The sequence below is a fragment of the Semicossyphus pulcher genome, unplaced genomic scaffold (assembly GCF_022749685.1).
Source record: "Semicossyphus pulcher isolate SPU_LCO1_2020_fin unplaced genomic scaffold, fSemPul1.0.p SCAF_2, whole genome shotgun sequence".
NCBI lineage: Eukaryota > Metazoa > Chordata > Actinopteri > Labriformes > Labridae > Semicossyphus > Semicossyphus pulcher.
The window spans coordinates 13,142,453-13,160,873 of NW_027211693.1; the positions used below are offsets into that span (position 1 = coordinate 13,142,453).

Genomic DNA, 18,421 nt, shown 5'->3' on the forward strand with positions numbered 1-18,421 from the left:
TAACTGCAAACACTCCTGACAATAAACCCGCAGCTACAGCAGCTCCACGTAGCCCAGTTTCAAAGTGAAGGTCTTTACATTTTTACAAGCTTTAATGTCTAGACTGTTACAGTCACGTAAGCTGAGAAAGAAGAAGAGTCAAAGTCCCATGAAAAAAATCAGCAGATCATTTATTACATACAGAAACATGAAACAATAAAACAAACAGGGTAAAATAATATAACGCTCATGTACAGTGGATTCATCTCTGTGCATACTCAAGAAAGAGTTTGTACATACCTCTTACTGATTTGTGACTAAGTGCTTTTAGATACACTTGTGGTTGAAAATGGTAAACTGGTTTGAAAAGCTACTGTTGCTTTAAGAATTTGTTTTAGCTGACCGAAATACAAACAAACAAAAAAGGAACGAAAACAGAGAAAAAAAAGAAACTGCAGTGCTCGTTTGTCTCTCTGCTTCGGCTCACAGCCGCCTCAAAAGAAGAGTCCTCTCATCCTCCGGCCGATGCCCTGTCTGTCGTACAGAACGTTGAACTTGTTGATGAACTGGTTCATACTGTTGCAGGTCTTGGTGATGGTGCCTAAGTAGGCCATGAGGCCGACGTCATTGCATTGCTGCAGGGGGGAAAAAAAGGTGCAGTTATAGAAAGCAAGAGAGTGAGACTGTCCGAGCTGTGCTTAAAACTCTGATCAATGGTTCCTGTTCAGTGTGCACATTAAAATCTTTTCATATATTTTAACGCTGAGTATAAGTTACTGTTTATGTTGCTGTTGTTTCCTTCGTAGTGGGTTAAATGGCTGAGAAGTAGCCCCGGGGGAGGGAAGAGGGAGTTATTATTATAAAGCTACATTTAAGTGGGAGTTCGGCATTCCGGAAAGAATAAGATGCATGTTGAGCGAGCGAGAGGGAGGTGAGAAAAACAGTTAGCCAACCTGTGTCTTGTTTTCCGAGGACACCTCAACCTCGGGTTAGCTGTTGCTGCAACACGGAAATAAATCTGGGCTCTGTTGAGCTAGCGACGCACATCGCCTCTTCCTCGTTCTTCCTCCGTCTGTCTAGCCACCCCGCAACGTTACAGTATATTATTGAACTTATACTTTATAGTCTCAGAGGGGAAATCCGTCTTACAGCCGGTTAGAACATTGACCTCTGGTTCAAAACATGGTAAAAGATGTTGAATACATCAAGTTACAACAGGAAACCTTGATCAATAGTTAGATGAGACACTAATGATCAGCTGGACCATCATGAGAATTTACCAGTTTGCCAGTCTGAGGGAAATCGGTATAGCTCCTCATATTTCCTGCTTAGTTCAATATTAAAGACTTCTTGGCAACATTCTTTACTTTTGGCTTTGTCCATTAATCATATTAAGAGGCCAAGACAAACAATGAATTCATCCTTCTAACAAGTATTGTCTGTGTTTCCAATTGTCAACTGTCAATCCCACAATCACCTTCCTAGTATTAAAAATACTCAGCGCCGTATAAAAAGTGTTTTAATCCACAGCTGGAAACAGTCGCCAACCGATGCACTACTGAAGCTGGTGTTCTCTGTAATCGACAGAAGCAATAATATTTGAAATTGCCGCCATAGCTGTCCAGAAAGTTGTACAAACAGCTTGTGGTGTCGCCGATTCTACATTCCTACAACACCCAGCATGCATTGCGCCCCTCCCTCTGAAAGGAACAGACCAGCGAGAGACGCTGGAGTGAAATACTATCGTTTTGCTGGCTCAGAGCGGTACAGAATCTGAAATACGACGAGAATATCCCGGTCGATCGTCTAAAAAAACATCAGTCTACATTTCAAACCTGACGATTTTGAACGAGTCATGACTCAGTTATAAATGTGGAATGTCTGGGAGGGAAAACAGGAGAGCAGGCAGCGTTTAAAGGCACCTCACGGAACAAATGATTATATTTTATGGTACGTAGTTTTTTCAACTTAACACTGCAGATATCAGAGGCGGGCGTCCTAGATTGAGGAAGTGTGGTTTAGCAAGCTCCCTGGCCTCCGCCAGATGACGGTTTTCCAGGGCTCATTGGAGAAGCAGATAGCATCCTCCGTGATTCCCTACCATAATGGCATAAGCTCCCCATTATAGCATGATAGGACTGAGGTTTAAAATCGTTGAACTGGCCCTTTAAGTAACATATACTAAACAGGGTAACTGTTACGCCTTTTCATGGGATTTATTGCTAAGAAAGTATTTAGTGCGTAAGGATGCACAGGTGCTCACATCATAGAAGTCAGTTTTGAATTTCACGGTGCTGAGGACCGGCAGTCTGTGACACAGGGCGTTTGCTTCTCGAAGGATCTCGTGGTTAAACGGCACCTCTCCTGCGGCACACAAAGACAGACGGGAGAGAGAAAAAACATGTTGAAGGACAAAGACAAGGAGATGCTGTCAAGACAGTATCAAACACTTGTAATTATGGAGGTGTGTCCGAGAGGCCTCCTTTAATGGGGTAAAAGTAAAGAAAGGAAACATCTCGTTTCAGAACAGCTGTTTTCCAGACTTATTTTCACATTCTTTGCTCTCTGGGCCTCTTTAAAAAAGACCCTGTCGCCCTCTCACCTGCTTCCACGGCTTTGACGTACTCTAGGATGATCTTCACCCGACTGTGGAGCATCTTTATCGCACTGTGCTGGGCTATGAGGTGTTCAGCAACTAGCAGAGCAGACAGACAGAACACTCAGTTACACATTTTTTCTACAGAACTCATTTTCAGTTACAGAATCTTTGTATTTGTTACGCATGTGTTGTTGTTCATTGATGTGTGTGTGCACATGTTGTTTCAATCAATGTGTTTCTTTTTCACGTTGGTAAGAATTGGTTTGCTTCTATGATGAGACGTCGCTACCAGTAATCTTGTATTTAACGCGTGGCAGCAATCACACATTGTCAATCAAATAACTGATGTGATGCTTGAAAATAATTAGTTTATTTATTGCACACTAAGATTAGAGATTGTGTCATTTTACATCACCAGATAGTAAAGGGTTACGGTTCATAGAACGAAACTGAGAACTTTGAGATTATCAGTTTACTTTTTTTTTTATATATTTGTATTGATATTCTATTTGTCTATATCTTTGTGTTATATGATGCTGCTTTTATATTGTAGTAAACCACTAAGGAGATGTGCCTAATTTTGTTGTACAGCTGCACAATAAAGTCATTCTGAGTATTATTATAATACACAGCATACAAGTAAAGACCTACAGTAATAATTATTTTTGTTTTTTTATTATTTTTTTGGCCATTTCACCTTTATTAGAAATGATAGCTGAAGAGGGACAGGAAATAATGGGAGAAGAGAGCAGGGGATGACATGCAGCGAAGGACCAAGGGAGGGAGTTGAACCTGCAGCCGCCACTTTGAAGACTGCAGCCTCTGTATATGGGCCGCCTGCTCTACCCGAGCTAAACCAGCGGCCCTACACCAAGAATTCTTTGAGCATTTTTTCTAAATATTCTTAGTTAGGCTGCCTTGTATCTTTATAGTATAAAAAACTGATACCCGTATATGGCAAAAGTATGCAACTGTATCCTTAATGCTTGAAGAAATGAGTCCCCTTTGTGTGGGCGTTTGTGTTGATAGGTTTAAAACACAAGTCAATTATGAGGCAGAGCTAGGACCGATGTTCTGCTGCTCTGTTTTGTAATGTAAAGCCTCTTCATATTTTACCAACAATTATATAGAACAAAGTAGTCAGAATATTGCCCCTGAAATTGAACTAATCCTAACTGAAAGACACTCCACATGTGCCTTAGCTCGTACTTGCAGGAACAGCAGTTTCATTTGCATTTCTAAAAAGTCTGACTTAAGATCTAAGATATTGGCGATTGTGGGCTGCATGTGGGCAAAGATCATGCATGTACACTCAATCACTGTGTACAACGATTCTCTCTTACCTGTTGAGTTTTCTCCTGTGCCGGTGGCTGTCATTCGAGCGACATGGTCGACCCCGATTCTCTCTGCTTCTTCTGTAGCCAGAGTGTACGTCAGCTCCGCAAACAGCATGGTAGCCTACATTAAAAAACACATAGCAGATAAAACAAAACGTTTCCATGGAAGACAGAGTCACTGCTGCTGTACAGGACATCATATGAAATATGAAGTTTACCTCGCCATTGATGATGTCGATCACAGATTCATAAACACTAACAGGAAGCTGGAGGAGAAGAGGACACACTGATTAAAGCAGCTGTATATAAATGGTGTTTAGTATTTCTTGAGGGGAGCTTTCATTGGAACTCACATCGGTGTGTTTGGTCATCGGGTTGAGCTTGAGAAAGAGAGGGCTCTCAATGATCTCACACACCTGGCAGAGAAGAGGGAATTTAAGCAACTGCACCTACACAATCTAAAACAACTGTAACTCTTTAAGATGACTTTCTGTTAGAATCCAGTATTCTAACACAATTTCACTCATCTACAAATATGTCTGAATCTCCCTTATTTGCTTTCAAAATAAATGTAGTAGCCAAGATGTCAATCCTGAAGAAGGACAGCCCCACTAATGCCACCCACATACTATATGACTTCTACAGTCATTAGGTTGCTGTTCTGATCACATAACACAAAGTCTTACAATGATGTAATGCTTCTGCGACAATAATAACAAGGAGGAAAAAGAGAAGTATATGTGAATCTGTTGCAGGCATTAGGACTTGATATTTCCTGCACCCTGTATTTTGTGTTCTCATTGGTGTTCTACTGTCTTTGCAGAACAATTTTAACACTACAGGATTTGGACTCACTAACAGATCCAGATATTTAACCCCCCCAAAATAGCCAGGAAGTGGAAAATCAGGGCTGAGATCATGCTTTTTAAACCATGCATTAACTGGCTATAGCTTGCACGATTGCTACTTGTAATGACTAAGGGATGAAGAAGGTCATTGTCTGCTTTCATTGGGATGTACGGCACAAATGTTGCCTATAACTTCTGCCTACCTGCTTGTGGATATGGATATCTGATGGGTCAGGGGGGCCGCCTGTGGTGTACCAGCCCAAGAACTCCATCTCTTTGAAGACCTGTTTGACTGAGAGACAAAAGAAGATATTAGAGAAAAGCTACAGCAATCACCTGACATTGTTTAACTACCTTTCACTAATGAATAACCATTTACCAACAACCAAATCTAATGCTAATATCCCTGAGACCCTTGCTATCACACACTTAATCCAGACAGTCTTTTAGAGCCTTGTCTTGAAATGATGTCCTGCCAGCTTTCAACAGTTATTTCATAAAAGTGAACCTGTGAAATGTTTTAGGATTTGATCTTGCAGACATCGGATTTTCAAGGCAAGTAAAGTTACTTGAATAGAGCTGTATTATTGTCCATCACACATGCAGAGCACTTACATTGTTCTTCCTTAGTGTAGTAGTATTCCTTGTCAATATGCACTCGGTCATCTATGGTGTGAGACAACAACTCAAAGGAGTTCATCACCTCGATGTTTCTCCCTTCCTGCTTCCCGATCAGGGCTCCAATCACTGAGCAGGAGATAAAAAACAATGTGAACAACATCAGTTAAAACCACCTGTAAAGTAACAACTAAGCAGAACATTAGACAAATGTGTACATGCTGTCTTCCTGTCATGCATACCCTGCATTGGTCGCCCCTCTTGTGAGCGGATGCGTATCCAGTGGTCCGATATGTTGAGGATAACCAGAGGGTGTAAGGCCACAGAAACACTCCCGGTGACCCCTGAGGCCATGACACTGGGGCTGGCTGCAGTCAAACAGAGACACAAACAAGTAGGGCTTTAAGGCTACTGGTGCTGAGAGGTAGTGGATTCATTTGTCAGATTTGTCTCACATATTAGCAACAGATACATATTACCGATATGTATTGTATGAGAATAGGGATGCACGATATTATCGGCACGTTATCAGTATCTGCAGATTATGGCTTGAAAATGACATATTGGCATCGGCAGATATGTCATTTTTCTGCCAATATTTCCCGCTGATAAAACAACACTTTAATTATGCCTAAATGCTTCCCTAAAAAAGCTTGACGTAATGGTGCAAGATATCTGCGGTATGGCAGTTTTTATAGACTATAAGTCTCATTTATTCAACACTGCGAGAGTACACTATTAGTTAGCTAGCTAGCTACTAGTTATTTCCCTTGGCTTTAATCGCTGTACAGGTGTACACATGCACTTAGTTTCACATGATCCTTTTGGACAGATTTTATTTTCTTTATTTGTTCTGTGCATTAGGTAAAATGTGCTCTAGTTGTGGCTGTTGTCAGGATTGTCTCAGGGAGAGTATCATCCAAGCATGTTTAAGTTGTATGAATATTACAGTTTTATTTGAAGAAAATGTTACAAACAAATAAATATTGCATTTTGTACATAACATAAGTTTAATTACTTTCTTTATATTGCCCAGTGAATGTGTACATTTTCAAAAGGACTGTATTATGTTATTTCTGCATCTGCCAGTGGGCCGCTACAATAAGAGTAGGCATGATATCAATTCTACTACAGGGGAAACTTGATCTCTGCAGTAAGGTGGAAAAAAACATGTGCCTAATATATTGTTAGCAGCAAAAAGGGTTGGAAAGTATCAGCTTATCTGCAAAAAATCCAACATCGTGCATCCCTATAAGAGAATATTAAAAAGGTTTACGTTATGAAGCTATGTTATAATACAAAGATTGGCTGAAACATTGGTACCAGAAATTCTAAAAAATATTGTCACTGGTTTCAAAATACAGTATTAGTCTGGTTAAACTTACAGCCACCAACATTTTATAATACCAAAGTAGGGCAGTCAGTGATATGTTAAAAGCTAATGTCTTATAACTCTTTATTACTCACATTATTATACTATAAATCTATTAATAAGACATGGCTTTCCTTAATCTTGCAATATTTGGCAGTTGTTCAGTAAATTATGCTGGAAATTTGTATCCGTACAACAGTTATCAGCATGATCCTGTATAAAGATATCTATTTATATATCATTGGACGTAAAGATAGGCCGGTTCATCTAATGGGCAGCGGACCAGCCCTAACTTCAGATTGGGTTGTTGTTGTTGTTAGGCAGTGAGTGGGGCTTTCCTCACACATACTTATGCTGATAGTTTTGGACTTTCATTCGCGGCTCAAACTTCAGCAGGATAGTACAAGGTAACACTGACTCAAACATTCACAGTGATGAATTTGTTGACAGCTTTACAGCAGAGCCGTGTACGTTAAACCGCTTATATCACCGAGCTCGCTACCTACCATCTCTAACACCACAAACCCATCACTTATGACCCCTCATAACACAAATGTAGAACATATGCCACAATCTGCACTCGGGTTCATGATGATATCAGGAAGAAATTGTGAGATAAGTGAGAAATACTCGCCTGCCCCATCCACTTCCATTCCTCCACCATTGCTGGTCGCCATCTTGTCCGGTAAGCCGCGCAGGCGCACTGGACTGTTCACATAACGAACGTTAGGTGGCAATATCTCTTCATCGAGCTGCTATAAAATAGGACCTACTACGTAATAACTGTCACATATTGGCCAGGTGCTTACATGAAGCACGACTAGTCTAACTGAGAAACCACTTGTTGATTATTAACACGCGTATTTGATTTATTTTAAAATTTCTCGCTAGGTCCTCCAGCCACGGGGCAGCTGTTTCCGGGGGATTGCTGATGCGAGCGCAACCTGTGTGCATCGCGATAATAGTCCGTGTCTGAGGTTTTAAGAGTTTTGTTTACAAAATGGATGAATTTAGAGCTTGCAATCTGGACTACTTCCCCGAAAACATACTGATCGATGTGTTGTCGTATTTAAGCGTACGAGAACTCGTTAGAGCTGGAAGGTAAGGAAGGTTTTACTTAAATAGCACTATTTTACCAGTTATTCGTCTTGTGAAACAAAAGTCACTGTCAGCCCTGCCTTTGTTGTGACTCATGTCAAATGAAAAGGTTATTTGTTTTACTTAACTGTGCTTTAGGGTGTGTAAGAGATGGAAACGCCTTGTTAAAGACCAAAGACTGTGGAGACTTGTCGATCTGACTGCATGGAAAGGGGTAAGAATATTTCTGGCAATGTGGTTTGACCCCCTTTCTTTTGATTTATTTTTTACATACAGTGTAGTGTGCATTGTATAATGAGCATATAGCTACTTGTCAACATTAAGACAACGAATTATATTGACAATACTTGGAAATTATTTGTAACAATAACTTTTACCAATAGCAATAAATATCTGTCATTGAAAACCAAAAACATAGTCTGCAATCTTGATGTGATCAGGAAGTCTGTAAACTTTCACACATAAAATCTATGACATGTCTCCATCATATCATCTTAGAAGAATCTGAGGATTAATGTTCACGCATCACTTTCTAATTCTGTTCACACCTTAATGAATGATCATAATAGTACACAGGACTTCCAAAAAAGAAAAGTTCTGAACACATTTCTCCAATACTATCTGCATTGGATCGGTAGCATCTGCACTGGATTCCAGTATTTCACATGTGTGTCTGTATAACTATTGACAGAAACCTTTGTCGCCCTCTCCCCCCCCCCCCCCCCGACCCTTCAACACACATGCCATGGACTGTGCATTTTGTGTTAGGTGACATCCCGCATACTTTGGCTTCTGCTACGTCAGTACCTGGGCTGTGGACTAAGGTGCCTACGGCTCCGTGGCTTGCTGCTTTCTGCCCGAGGGGGCACCTTCCTCTCTGAGTCTTGGCTCAAAGCTTTGTCCACAAAGTGTCCTCGCCTGAGTAAGCTCTATCTTCTGCATGCAGACCTGAGAAGCCTGACCTGTTGCCAGATCCTTCCATCGTCTTTGCAGGTGCTGGAGCTGCGTGGGTGTGAGTTGCCTCGAGAGTTTTTCAACCAGACTCCTGCTTCCTCCACGCATTCCCAAGCCACATCAAGTGTTGGTGCTCAACAGCAAAAGAAGGATCAGAAAGGAAAAGGGCTTGGCTCTCCATCAGGGATTGGTATTAAGAGGTTAGTCCTAAACAATGTGCCCTCTTTCACGGACCAGCATCTTCAGAGTCTGACATCCTGGGAGCGGCTCAGTCGATTGGAGCTGCGAGACACCTTTCGTGTGACAGCTAACGGGCTCAGAAGCTGTGCTGCCAAGGACGGTGTCTGTGGTGTGGAAGGGCTTTCCGGTCTTAAGTTTCTGGAAATAGGCATCACTGGGCGGCAAGGCTACCAGTTACAGATGGCCTCCCTCGGGCTGGGGGCAGGATGGCTTGGGCTGGAGGAGCTGAGTCTGGGTGGAAAGGAGGTGGGACCAGGCTTGCTCTGTGCCAGCCGTCTGAAGGACCTGAAATGTCTGTGCCTTTGGGCCTGCACGCTCAGCGAGATGCAGATAGTGCGGAGCTGCAGGATGCTCCGTGGGCTCCGAAGGCTGGAGTTTTTGGACGTGGTATTCCAGCCTCGGCAGTGTCCACCAGTCGCAGAGGGGGAAGGCGCTGGTGGTGGTGGAGAAGAGCAGGACGGTGAGGAGGCAGCAGGTGGAGATAACAGCAACGATGAGAACAGGACGCTAGATATGAACGATCCCATTCCAAGTCTACGTCGGTCACTGGCTGTCCTGCTGCCATCCTGCTCTCTCGTTTTCACTAACTGCTCTGTTCAGATCAATACAGACTAAATGAGGTCTTCCATGCTAACGTATACAGTTGGATAATATCTTAAAAATAGCATTACGATAATGATGTAATAAATAATTGGATTAAATTCTTTGGTTCGAGTGTATCACTTAGCCAATAAATCACACATTTTCAGGAAGCACCTCAAGTGTGCTGCACATACCTTATCAAACAATACTACAAAAAGTCCAAACATAAAGAAAACCAGTTAAAAGATGTTTTAAGCTGTTGTCCTGTTGATTATTTTTGATTTTACCAATATCAGTAGCAAGAGGACGATTGCCAATTCTCAACAGAGCAACTTTGCCCTCTAGATAAGTAAAATATAGATATGATTCAACATACATGTTTGTCTCATTTTAGTTTTGATGGGATTTTTTCTTTCTTTTCTTAGTCTATAGTAAAAGTGGAGCTATATATTGTGAAATAATACATTTTTTATGGATAATGAAATGAAAAAATCTGTAGTGATAAAATAACCAGACAGGAATTTCTGTTAGCTAAACTAACAAATTGAAAATACCTGACAATGAAAGTTACTTCATCACAGTAATGTAGTAAATGTAGTCTTGTCACAAAACCCTCATGCTCGTCTTTTAGTTTAACATGATTGTCTCAAACCAAATATTCAAGTTAGAGCTACCACACTGTAAATGGTCAGGATAAATCTCTTTCGGAGCACAAATCTACATTCTCTTGTGGTATACATTGTCATATTATTAACTCCTGCTGCTTAACCCAGAGTCATTAAGGTAAATCAGCAGGCAGTCTCACTTTCATACTGAAAAAAATACAACCCTGGCACAAGCAGAAGAAAAAGCATAGTTTTTTAAACTCAGACACAATGTGAAATAAATAGGCAACTTTCACTGCTAGACTGTAGAGGTATAAGCAGGTGTCAGCAACAAATGCAAAGTACTGGAGATTGCCGCTGGCAATGATCCACCTGTTTCCTGTTGCTTCACTGCTTTTCAACAATGTATACATTAAAATATATCTGTTACAAGCAGGTGTTTGTAACAGTTTGAATTTTCTGTTTCTTCCCTAGTGTTTCCCTACATTTTATTTAAGAAATTATGAAATAAGAAACAAACTGTAAATGTCTGTTTTTTCTATACACAAGGAAGAACATGGTTCTGTGTGATTGACATTAATTGTGTTGCATTGAAACTGACTGTTCAAAGAGGGTTAAACATGTAAATGAGAAATTGTTTTGAATAAACCTATTTTGAACAATTAAATCTTGAAGTATCCGTTCATTTTTGTAATTTTTTTTTCAGTTAACTGTTCCTTTCTAAACAAACTAACTAAACTATTTTGATTGATAGACTGGTCAGTCTTTGATCAACATGCCTACACATATCAAGTTGAGTCATTAAAAATATAACTAATAAAAATGGTATATTTCACACTGTTAATCTGTTTCTAAGCTTAATCTTCATTTATGTTTTTCACATATCTGATCTGCAACAAGAGGACATCAGTGCTGATTTATAGTAAGTAGTTATGTAATAGATTAGTAAAAAAAAAAAAAAGCCTAGCCTTATGGTGAGGACTTTCTGCTTATCTTGAATTGATATCTTTTTTTATATACTTTTTTGGTGAACACACAACAGCTATTTGTAAAGTAATAAGGAAGATCTTTCTTATAAAGCTATTTTTAGTGTCAGCTCAATATGTTGTCACTTGTGAAAACTTCAACTCTATCTAAGAAACAAACACACAGTTATTGTGATAATAATAGTAAGGATGATGGTCCAAGGAGTTGTTATAGAGTGTCTTTAATACAGCATAGATGTATTAAAAACACATACAGGCAGCTAACAAGAGACAAAGGTCATGATGAAGGAGCTTATTAAGTGAGATTTAGGGACCTACCTTATGCCCTATATGGCTGTAAAACATACTTGATAACATCTCGGACTTAAATATAGTTTTTCAGTTTTATTAAGGAAACTTACTAGTAATAGGATGTAGATGATTTGGCTAGGCTTCAAAAGAAAACAACATGAACGTTTAAGGAACAGAAGGCATTGCTGTAATAGGAAGCGAGGGCGGGTCCAATTTTGACTGGCAATGATTTACACCAATCAGACGCTTCCTCTTGCAACAAAATTGGCCAATGGGGGCCTTTTGTGTGTAGCACACCGACCAATCGCGTGAGTGAAGGGGAGCTTTTTGAAAACGTTGGCGGCCGAGGTAGTTCAAAATAAAAAGACTGGGCTTTCATCGGTATTAAAGTGTCCGTATTCCGTTCTTCACAAGATGCAGGTAAGTGAGGTTTTTTAATGTTCGACTATGAAGTAAGACTGCTAAACAGATAGGTACAACAAAGGATTTATTTAAGCGCACAACTATATTGCTTAAGTTGACACAGGTTTCGAGCTCACTAGCTAACGTTAGCGTTATATTTGCTAGCTTCGAGCTAACACAGCGCAACGTCAGATTGTTTTATGTTAAATTATGTTTAAAAGTATGTACAAATCAAATGCGACGCAACAGTTTATATATAAACTAAATTAATCCGTGAAGCAGCAGAAAATCCTCGCTTTACACCCAATATGAGGTAACGTTACCGACGTTAGCCCACAGAAACAGTTGCCTCCTATTTTAAAATGGAGCATGAACCCACATGAAGACTTTGAAGCTAATGAGAGGCTAATACAAGTCTGTAAATTTAAATTTTATTTAAATGACAAATGGTTGTTGTGCCCTCATTACAAAGCAGTAAAGCAAGGATACAGTTGTGATGTCAAAAATACCCCATATACTACACTAATAACATTATCTGTAGATTTTACAGCACAACATCAGACCAAAGTACAGATCATACATTTTTTGGCACTCGGTGAGGTATCGAATTTATTCTACTTCTGTTCTACATGTGTGTTTTTCTGAAGCTTGAAGTTGGTTTGTGGTGTTGTCATAGATTGCGTTATACTGGAAGATGTCCAAGGAGGGAAACATTTAAGACAAGTTGAGGCACCACAATCAGAATCAGAAATACTTTATTTAACCCTGGGGGTGAAATCGGGCGTTACAGTTGCTCTGACACAGAGAGAAGCATGGAGAAATATATGGCATAAAATAGAAGTTAGAAAAATGTCTAATATGGCAGTATATATACAATAAATAAGAAATAAAGATTAAATCCTGAGAAGTGGATCTATGGTGATTTTAAATATGAATGCCAGAATTAAATATAATTGCCAGAATAAAGTTAAATGCGAAATAAGAGTTACAATGCAAAAGTTATATACATAAGACTTATTTACAAATGAACAGTACAAGGCAGTATTTATGTCAACATATTGCACAGTTATCCAGCTTATGTACAGTAAGAGTTCAGTGCACACCTTAAAATGGGTGACCGTGTCAGACAATCAAAGAATCGTATCAAAGTCAAAGAATCTTAAAAAAAGGCATCTCTAACAAAGAACAACTGTTACTGCAGGCACGTTCAGGAGTTAGGTACCGTAAACAGGGAAACCAATTGGCCCCTGCAATGTGGACTACAATTTCAGTCATCATTGTTGCAAACTTCCAAATATTGCTTTGAAACATTATATTCTTATGCATTGTCTAGAAAGATAAACAGTATTAAAAGTGTTAATGTCAAGAAAAGACACTAATCTCAAATTGGCTGTAAGTTAATGAGAGCTGTGTATTTATCTCTTTGCAGAATAAGGAAAATTATGAGCCCAGAGGTTTCCAAGGAACGGTAAGGATGTAGTAATATTTAAAAGATATGTTGATTTGCACGTGTACTACAACAGACAAATTGTAATAGGATGCCATTACTTGCTGATATATAAACATATTGTAACTAGTGTTATCATCATTAGATTCCTAATTTTGCACGTTTGCTTCTAAATGTTAGTTCACAACTCCTAGCATGGTGGCAGGTCCACAGCGTGTGCAGGTGAAGCCACGAGCAGAGATGGACAAAAATGCTATCACAGGTAACTTTACGCTTCTCCCATACAGACAACAGTCGGACACCTCAGGACAGAATTGTGTTTTTGATTGTGTTATTGTTTTTAGGTCCTGGGAGAGATCGTGTTGGCCCATCCTCGAGTTCTGTCTCCAAGTAATTATATTCCCTTGTACTTCTCAAGTTGTGTATTGGTTGCAATTTCTGTCTTTTTTTTGTAATGCTTTCAAACATCCAAGTGATGGCCCCCTCGACCATTTTAAACGGTAAATGAGAACATCCATCTTTCTCCTTTACACCAGGAAAGTTTCCATTGATGATTTTGACATCGGTCGACCACTGGGGAAGGGCAAATTTGGAAATGTCTACCTTGCGAGGGTGAAGAAGCTGCAAAGCATTGTGGCGCTGAAGGTGTTGTTCAAGTCACAGATGGAAAAGGAAGGTGTGGAGCATCAACTCAGGAGGGAGATTGAGATTCAGGCACATCTCAAGTGAGTATCCTGAAAAACGCTTTCATAATTATCAGGCTTAATTCTGGGCAAAATTTGCCTTGGTAAAGTTTTTACAGATCACAGGCAATTTGCTACCATCTGCTGACGGTGACAGGAACACTTATAATACACCCACAAGGATTATTTATAGTTTAGATGCCTTGAGACAAGCAACGCACAGAAGCCCTTTTTACACCGCGGTTCAGCTTCAGCACCATAACAAAGCTCCACTGTCATGCCAATGTGCCATTTTACATTAGACCACGCACCGCCGGTGTAAAGCCGCCCCAGTGTGTTTTTACACAGCGTTCCAGCGTTGCGATCCGCAACTTGTGGAAGTAAAACGTGCGTGAGGTGTACACAAACAGCACATGCTTCAAATACACACACTGCGCTGTTCCGCCCGGCCTCGGCTCCAATCGACAATGATGGGAACACAAAACCCGTGCTAATCTCCGCCCCCTTTCCGACACGATGCTATGCTCCATCGGTAACTTCTGCGACTCCTTGTCATCTCGGCTACAAATTCCGCCCGTCCCCATCCGAGCAGTGCTCGAACATCGCTCCAAATTTGTCGGCGCAGAGTTTGATAAACAGACTGAATGAGTAATAGATACAATAAAGACCTAACCATCGTAACATCTTCACAGTTTACTAACCCTGTTTCAGGCACGTTTGTGATGTCAGATGGTGACGCAGCAGACCGACAGGAGAATACTTGTTTGCAATAGAAGCAACTGCAGAGACTAACATTTACAGCTGATATGGACTAGTTCTTCTAGCACCTGCGCAATTAAACATGCTAGTGGCCCAGAAGAATGACGAGATTTTACAGCTGTGCCTCAGAGACACAGGGGATTTCGGCAACAACTGTAGGCATTTCATACACTTTCTAGTCAGGATAGATATACAGTAGATCAGGTTGAATGCCAGCAAGTATCGTTTCAATGGTTTAAACAATCCTTTTCTGTTTTTGTATCTGGTTTCAAAAATGGACGTGTATACCAGATTTACATTAAAATTCATTGGACTCATATTTTCTCGACTTTATATTTCTTTGTTTTGGTTTTGGAGACACAGTTTTAAGGCCTCCTCCACATATATTCTCTTGTTTTTCAGGCACCCCAACATCTTGCGCTTCTACAATTATTTTCACGACCGAAAGAGGGTGTACTTGGTGCTTGAATATGCCCCACGTGGTGAAATGTACAAGGAGCTACAGAGATGTGGAAGATTTGATGACCAACGTACCGCCACAGTAAGAATTGCACAAGATTTTTATTTGCAATTATTGTTTTAGTCAGTGAACCTAGTTTGTTGAGTTTTCTGCAAATCCAAACATTTAAAGGACTGTTACCACTGGACATGTTTACATCACTGATCTTGTTTTTAATTATATTTAACTGTTTGTGTTTGTGTTACACGTCTTGTGATCAAATGGCAATCTTTTAACATTTCCAGTACATGGAGGAGATATCTGATGCCCTGATGTATTGCCACGAGAAGAAGGTGATTCATCGTGACATCAAGCCGGAGAATCTGCTCCTCGGCTACCGTGGAGAGCTGAAAATTGCTGATTTTGGTTGGTCTGTCCACGCACCCTCTCTTAGGTGAGGAAAAACAATGCTGTTAAGGTTCCATAATGTCAACACACCATTTTATTCTGCCAGAAATCACTCAATACTGATGCAACATATCAGATAAATGTACTTCCTAGTTTACGTCTTTATTATATCCCTTTTTAGACGTCGTACAATGTGCGGGACACTGGACTACCTCCCCCCAGAGATGATCGAGGGCCACACCCACAGTGAGAAGGTGGATCTATGGTGCATCGGGGTCCTCTGCTACGAGTGCTTAATCGGCAACCCACCTTTTGAAACTGCCAGCCACTCAGAAACATACAAAAGGATTATGAAGGTTTGTGCTGGGTGTCCACTATGCTCCATTTGACAAGTGTGATTATGTTATGTAAGCCTTTTCAAAGGAAAGTTGAGGAAACATCTGGCAGAACCAACTTTTATTTAGCAGTACACAAGAGGAACTTTTTGGGCTTGCCTGAATTTATTTTTCTTTTCTTAACAGTTATAGAAATTAAGTGTAGACATTCCTTCCTTCTGAGTGTGTGAGGAGCATGTTTTTCAGGATGTTTTCCATGGGTGTAAAATATTTGCCTTCATTATCCACTGTACATTGATCACAGTATACATACTAAATTTGTGGTTTTCAGCTGCAGTACTTAAAAGATTAGTGCGCATTTATCCTTCAGTGTCAGATTATCACGAGATTTCGCATACAATAACTTTGACTATAACTTACAAACAAAATTGTTTATATAAAATGGAGAAACTTCCTGACTTGTCCAAATACGTCAGATTAAATCCAGTGCTTAAGTGCTATTTTATCAGAACATTGCAAATAAAGGCCAAATAAAGGCGTATAAAGTATGACCCATGTTGAAATAACCAGAACCTTACACCTAAATGGTGAGTGTTGAAGAGCCTATCCTGGTGGAGTCTTTGCTATGATTTACTGCTAATCAATTAACCCTTGGTACCATATTTTTTGCAAATGTTTCTTCTGGGGATTACAATAAAGTTATAATATTTTGTTATAATGATATTTTAGTCTAGACAAGTTTCTGTTCTGATTTTCAGGACACTCTTGTAACAGTCATATTTTCTTCTTCACAAGCCACTGTTCAGATTTAATGAATAAGTTCTGTCACTGTCTGCAGGTGGATTTGAAGTTCCCAAAAGTCATCTCGGATGGTGCACGGGATCTGATCTCTAAGCTGCTCCGCCACAGCCCCATCGACCGCCTCTCACTACAGAGCGTAATTGACCATCCGTGGGTGCGCTCCAACTCCCGCCGAGTCCTACCTCCTATCTGCCCAGCCAAGAAATCCTGATCCCCCTGGTCTGCCTGCTTACCTCCCACTAAGGGGTCTTTAACCTGTCCTTCACAAGAGACTGTGGATGTTTCATGTTTCGGTTTCACTTCCCTGGGTTTCGAACTGCCATTGTTCTGCCACATTTTATCCTGGGTATAAATGCATACCCACACTTTTATATTGTACAGTGTGATGTCATTATCTATGTCTAGTTGCTTAGAGATGTTTTGTGTTTTTATTGTCATATCTTTTCTGAAACTTTTTAAAATGGACAAAGCGAATTTCTGGATTTCTGTATCGGACGGTGTTGACACCAAAGTACTACTGTTAGACTGCCTCAAGCTTGAGTATATTTCTCAAATAGTGTAAGATAAGGTGTTTGGGGTGGAAATTATGTTAGTATTTTCCCTCAAGCCATACTTTAAATTTCTAATAAATATTCTCAAAGGGTTTTTTTTTGTTCAGTCTCGGTTGAAACAGGTAATGGTTGGACTTTAAGGCTATATTTATAGGTTATCCTTAATAGTCATAAACTTGACATGAATTGTGCTAAACTGATGATACAATTTTAACAGGCTAACCATTATTAGCTGCCCGAAGGCAATTCTGCAAGGCTGCTGAAATATTTAAGCATGACTTCAACGAAGTGCGAAGTATTACATTGGAATATTAAGTTATATGTTTTACGTTTAAATCACCACTAGACGGCATTGTTGCCTATCGGTAGCGTGGCCGAGCGGTCTAAGGCGCTGGATTAAGGCTCCAGTCTCTTCGGGGGCGTGGGTTCGAATCCCACCGCTGCCAGTACTTTTGCTTTACCAATTTCTGTCAGAGTGTGGGGTCTGTCTCCACGGAGAGTTTAAGATGGACTTCTCACCAACTTGTATGACAAACGAACACTAACTGAAAGCACACGGCATTTAAAAGAATGGTACATAAAGTCAACTGTTGTCTCTCCAGAACGAAAGTGTGTTGAATAACTTATTTTAATTCGGTTTGCACCACAACTTTTTTTTCTATAGCCTCTTGAGTTTACTGAGTACACAAATTACGACTAACTTGATAAGAAAGTCCGATATTTTTTTTATGCACTACCGCTGGTAGAGGTCGCCAAATGAACACAATACTTACCCACACGAAGAATCACTCTGATATTCGGTCACGGGGGACATGCAAAGTAACCATCATTTATTTATATATATATATATATATATATGTATTATAAATTAAAATGCTATTAGCTTACACCTTAAGCGTTGTAGTCATGTATCATGTATTTATCCCACCCAGCAGATATTTAATAGTGTTTTAAACTGTTTATTTAAATTTTTCACAAAACTGGAAATTCCGTGACATAAAACATTGGATCATAAATGTGTTAGTAATTACGTGATAATAATAAATAAATATATTTAAAAAGTACTATAAGAATAAAAAAGATATGT

At 39.9% G+C, this 18,421-nt stretch overlaps 3 protein-coding genes and 1 non-coding gene across 4 annotated transcripts; 3 read left to right on the top strand and 1 right to left on the bottom strand.

Annotated features, from left to right (window-relative positions):
• Positions 1-146: 146 nt before the first annotated feature.
• On the bottom strand, positions 147-7,448 carry cops6 (COP9 signalosome subunit 6). Its single transcript, XM_069670024.1, has 10 exons — positions 7,388-7,448; positions 5,624-5,749; positions 5,379-5,510; positions 4,967-5,055; positions 4,269-4,331; positions 4,134-4,181; positions 3,922-4,036; positions 2,582-2,674; positions 2,243-2,343; positions 147-614 (listed from the first exon to the last, which is right to left on the bottom strand). The coding sequence occupies exons 1-10, from the start codon at positions 7,428-7,430 to the stop codon at positions 474-476; spliced, it is 951 nt and encodes a 316-aa protein (XP_069526125.1). The 5' UTR covers positions 7,431-7,448; the 3' UTR covers positions 147-473.
• A 268-nt stretch (positions 7,449-7,716) lies between these two features.
• On the top strand, positions 7,717-10,846 carry LOC138598479 (F-box/LRR-repeat protein 12-like). The gene is made up of 3 exons (XM_069670271.1): positions 7,717-7,854; positions 7,990-8,065; positions 8,620-10,846. Exons 1-3 carry the CDS (start codon positions 7,754-7,756, stop codon positions 9,658-9,660), a joined length of 1,218 nt encoding a protein of 405 aa, XP_069526372.1. The 5' UTR covers positions 7,717-7,753; the 3' UTR covers positions 9,661-10,846.
• Positions 10,847-13,572: 2,726 nt separating this feature from the next.
• Positions 13,573-17,888, top strand: aurkb (aurora kinase B). Its single transcript, XM_069670040.1, has 7 exons — positions 13,573-13,620; positions 13,703-13,748; positions 13,895-14,083; positions 15,203-15,341; positions 15,545-15,693; positions 15,829-16,003; positions 16,821-17,888. Exons 1-7 carry the CDS (start codon positions 13,599-13,601, stop codon positions 16,992-16,994), a joined length of 894 nt encoding a protein of 297 aa, XP_069526141.1. The 5' UTR covers positions 13,573-13,598; the 3' UTR covers positions 16,995-17,888.
• trnal-aag (transfer RNA leucine (anticodon AAG)) lies at positions 17,699-17,780 on the top strand. The gene has a single exon. It is a non-coding gene; the product is annotated as a tRNA-Leu (tRNA).
• Positions 17,889-18,421: the final 533 nt, after the last annotated feature.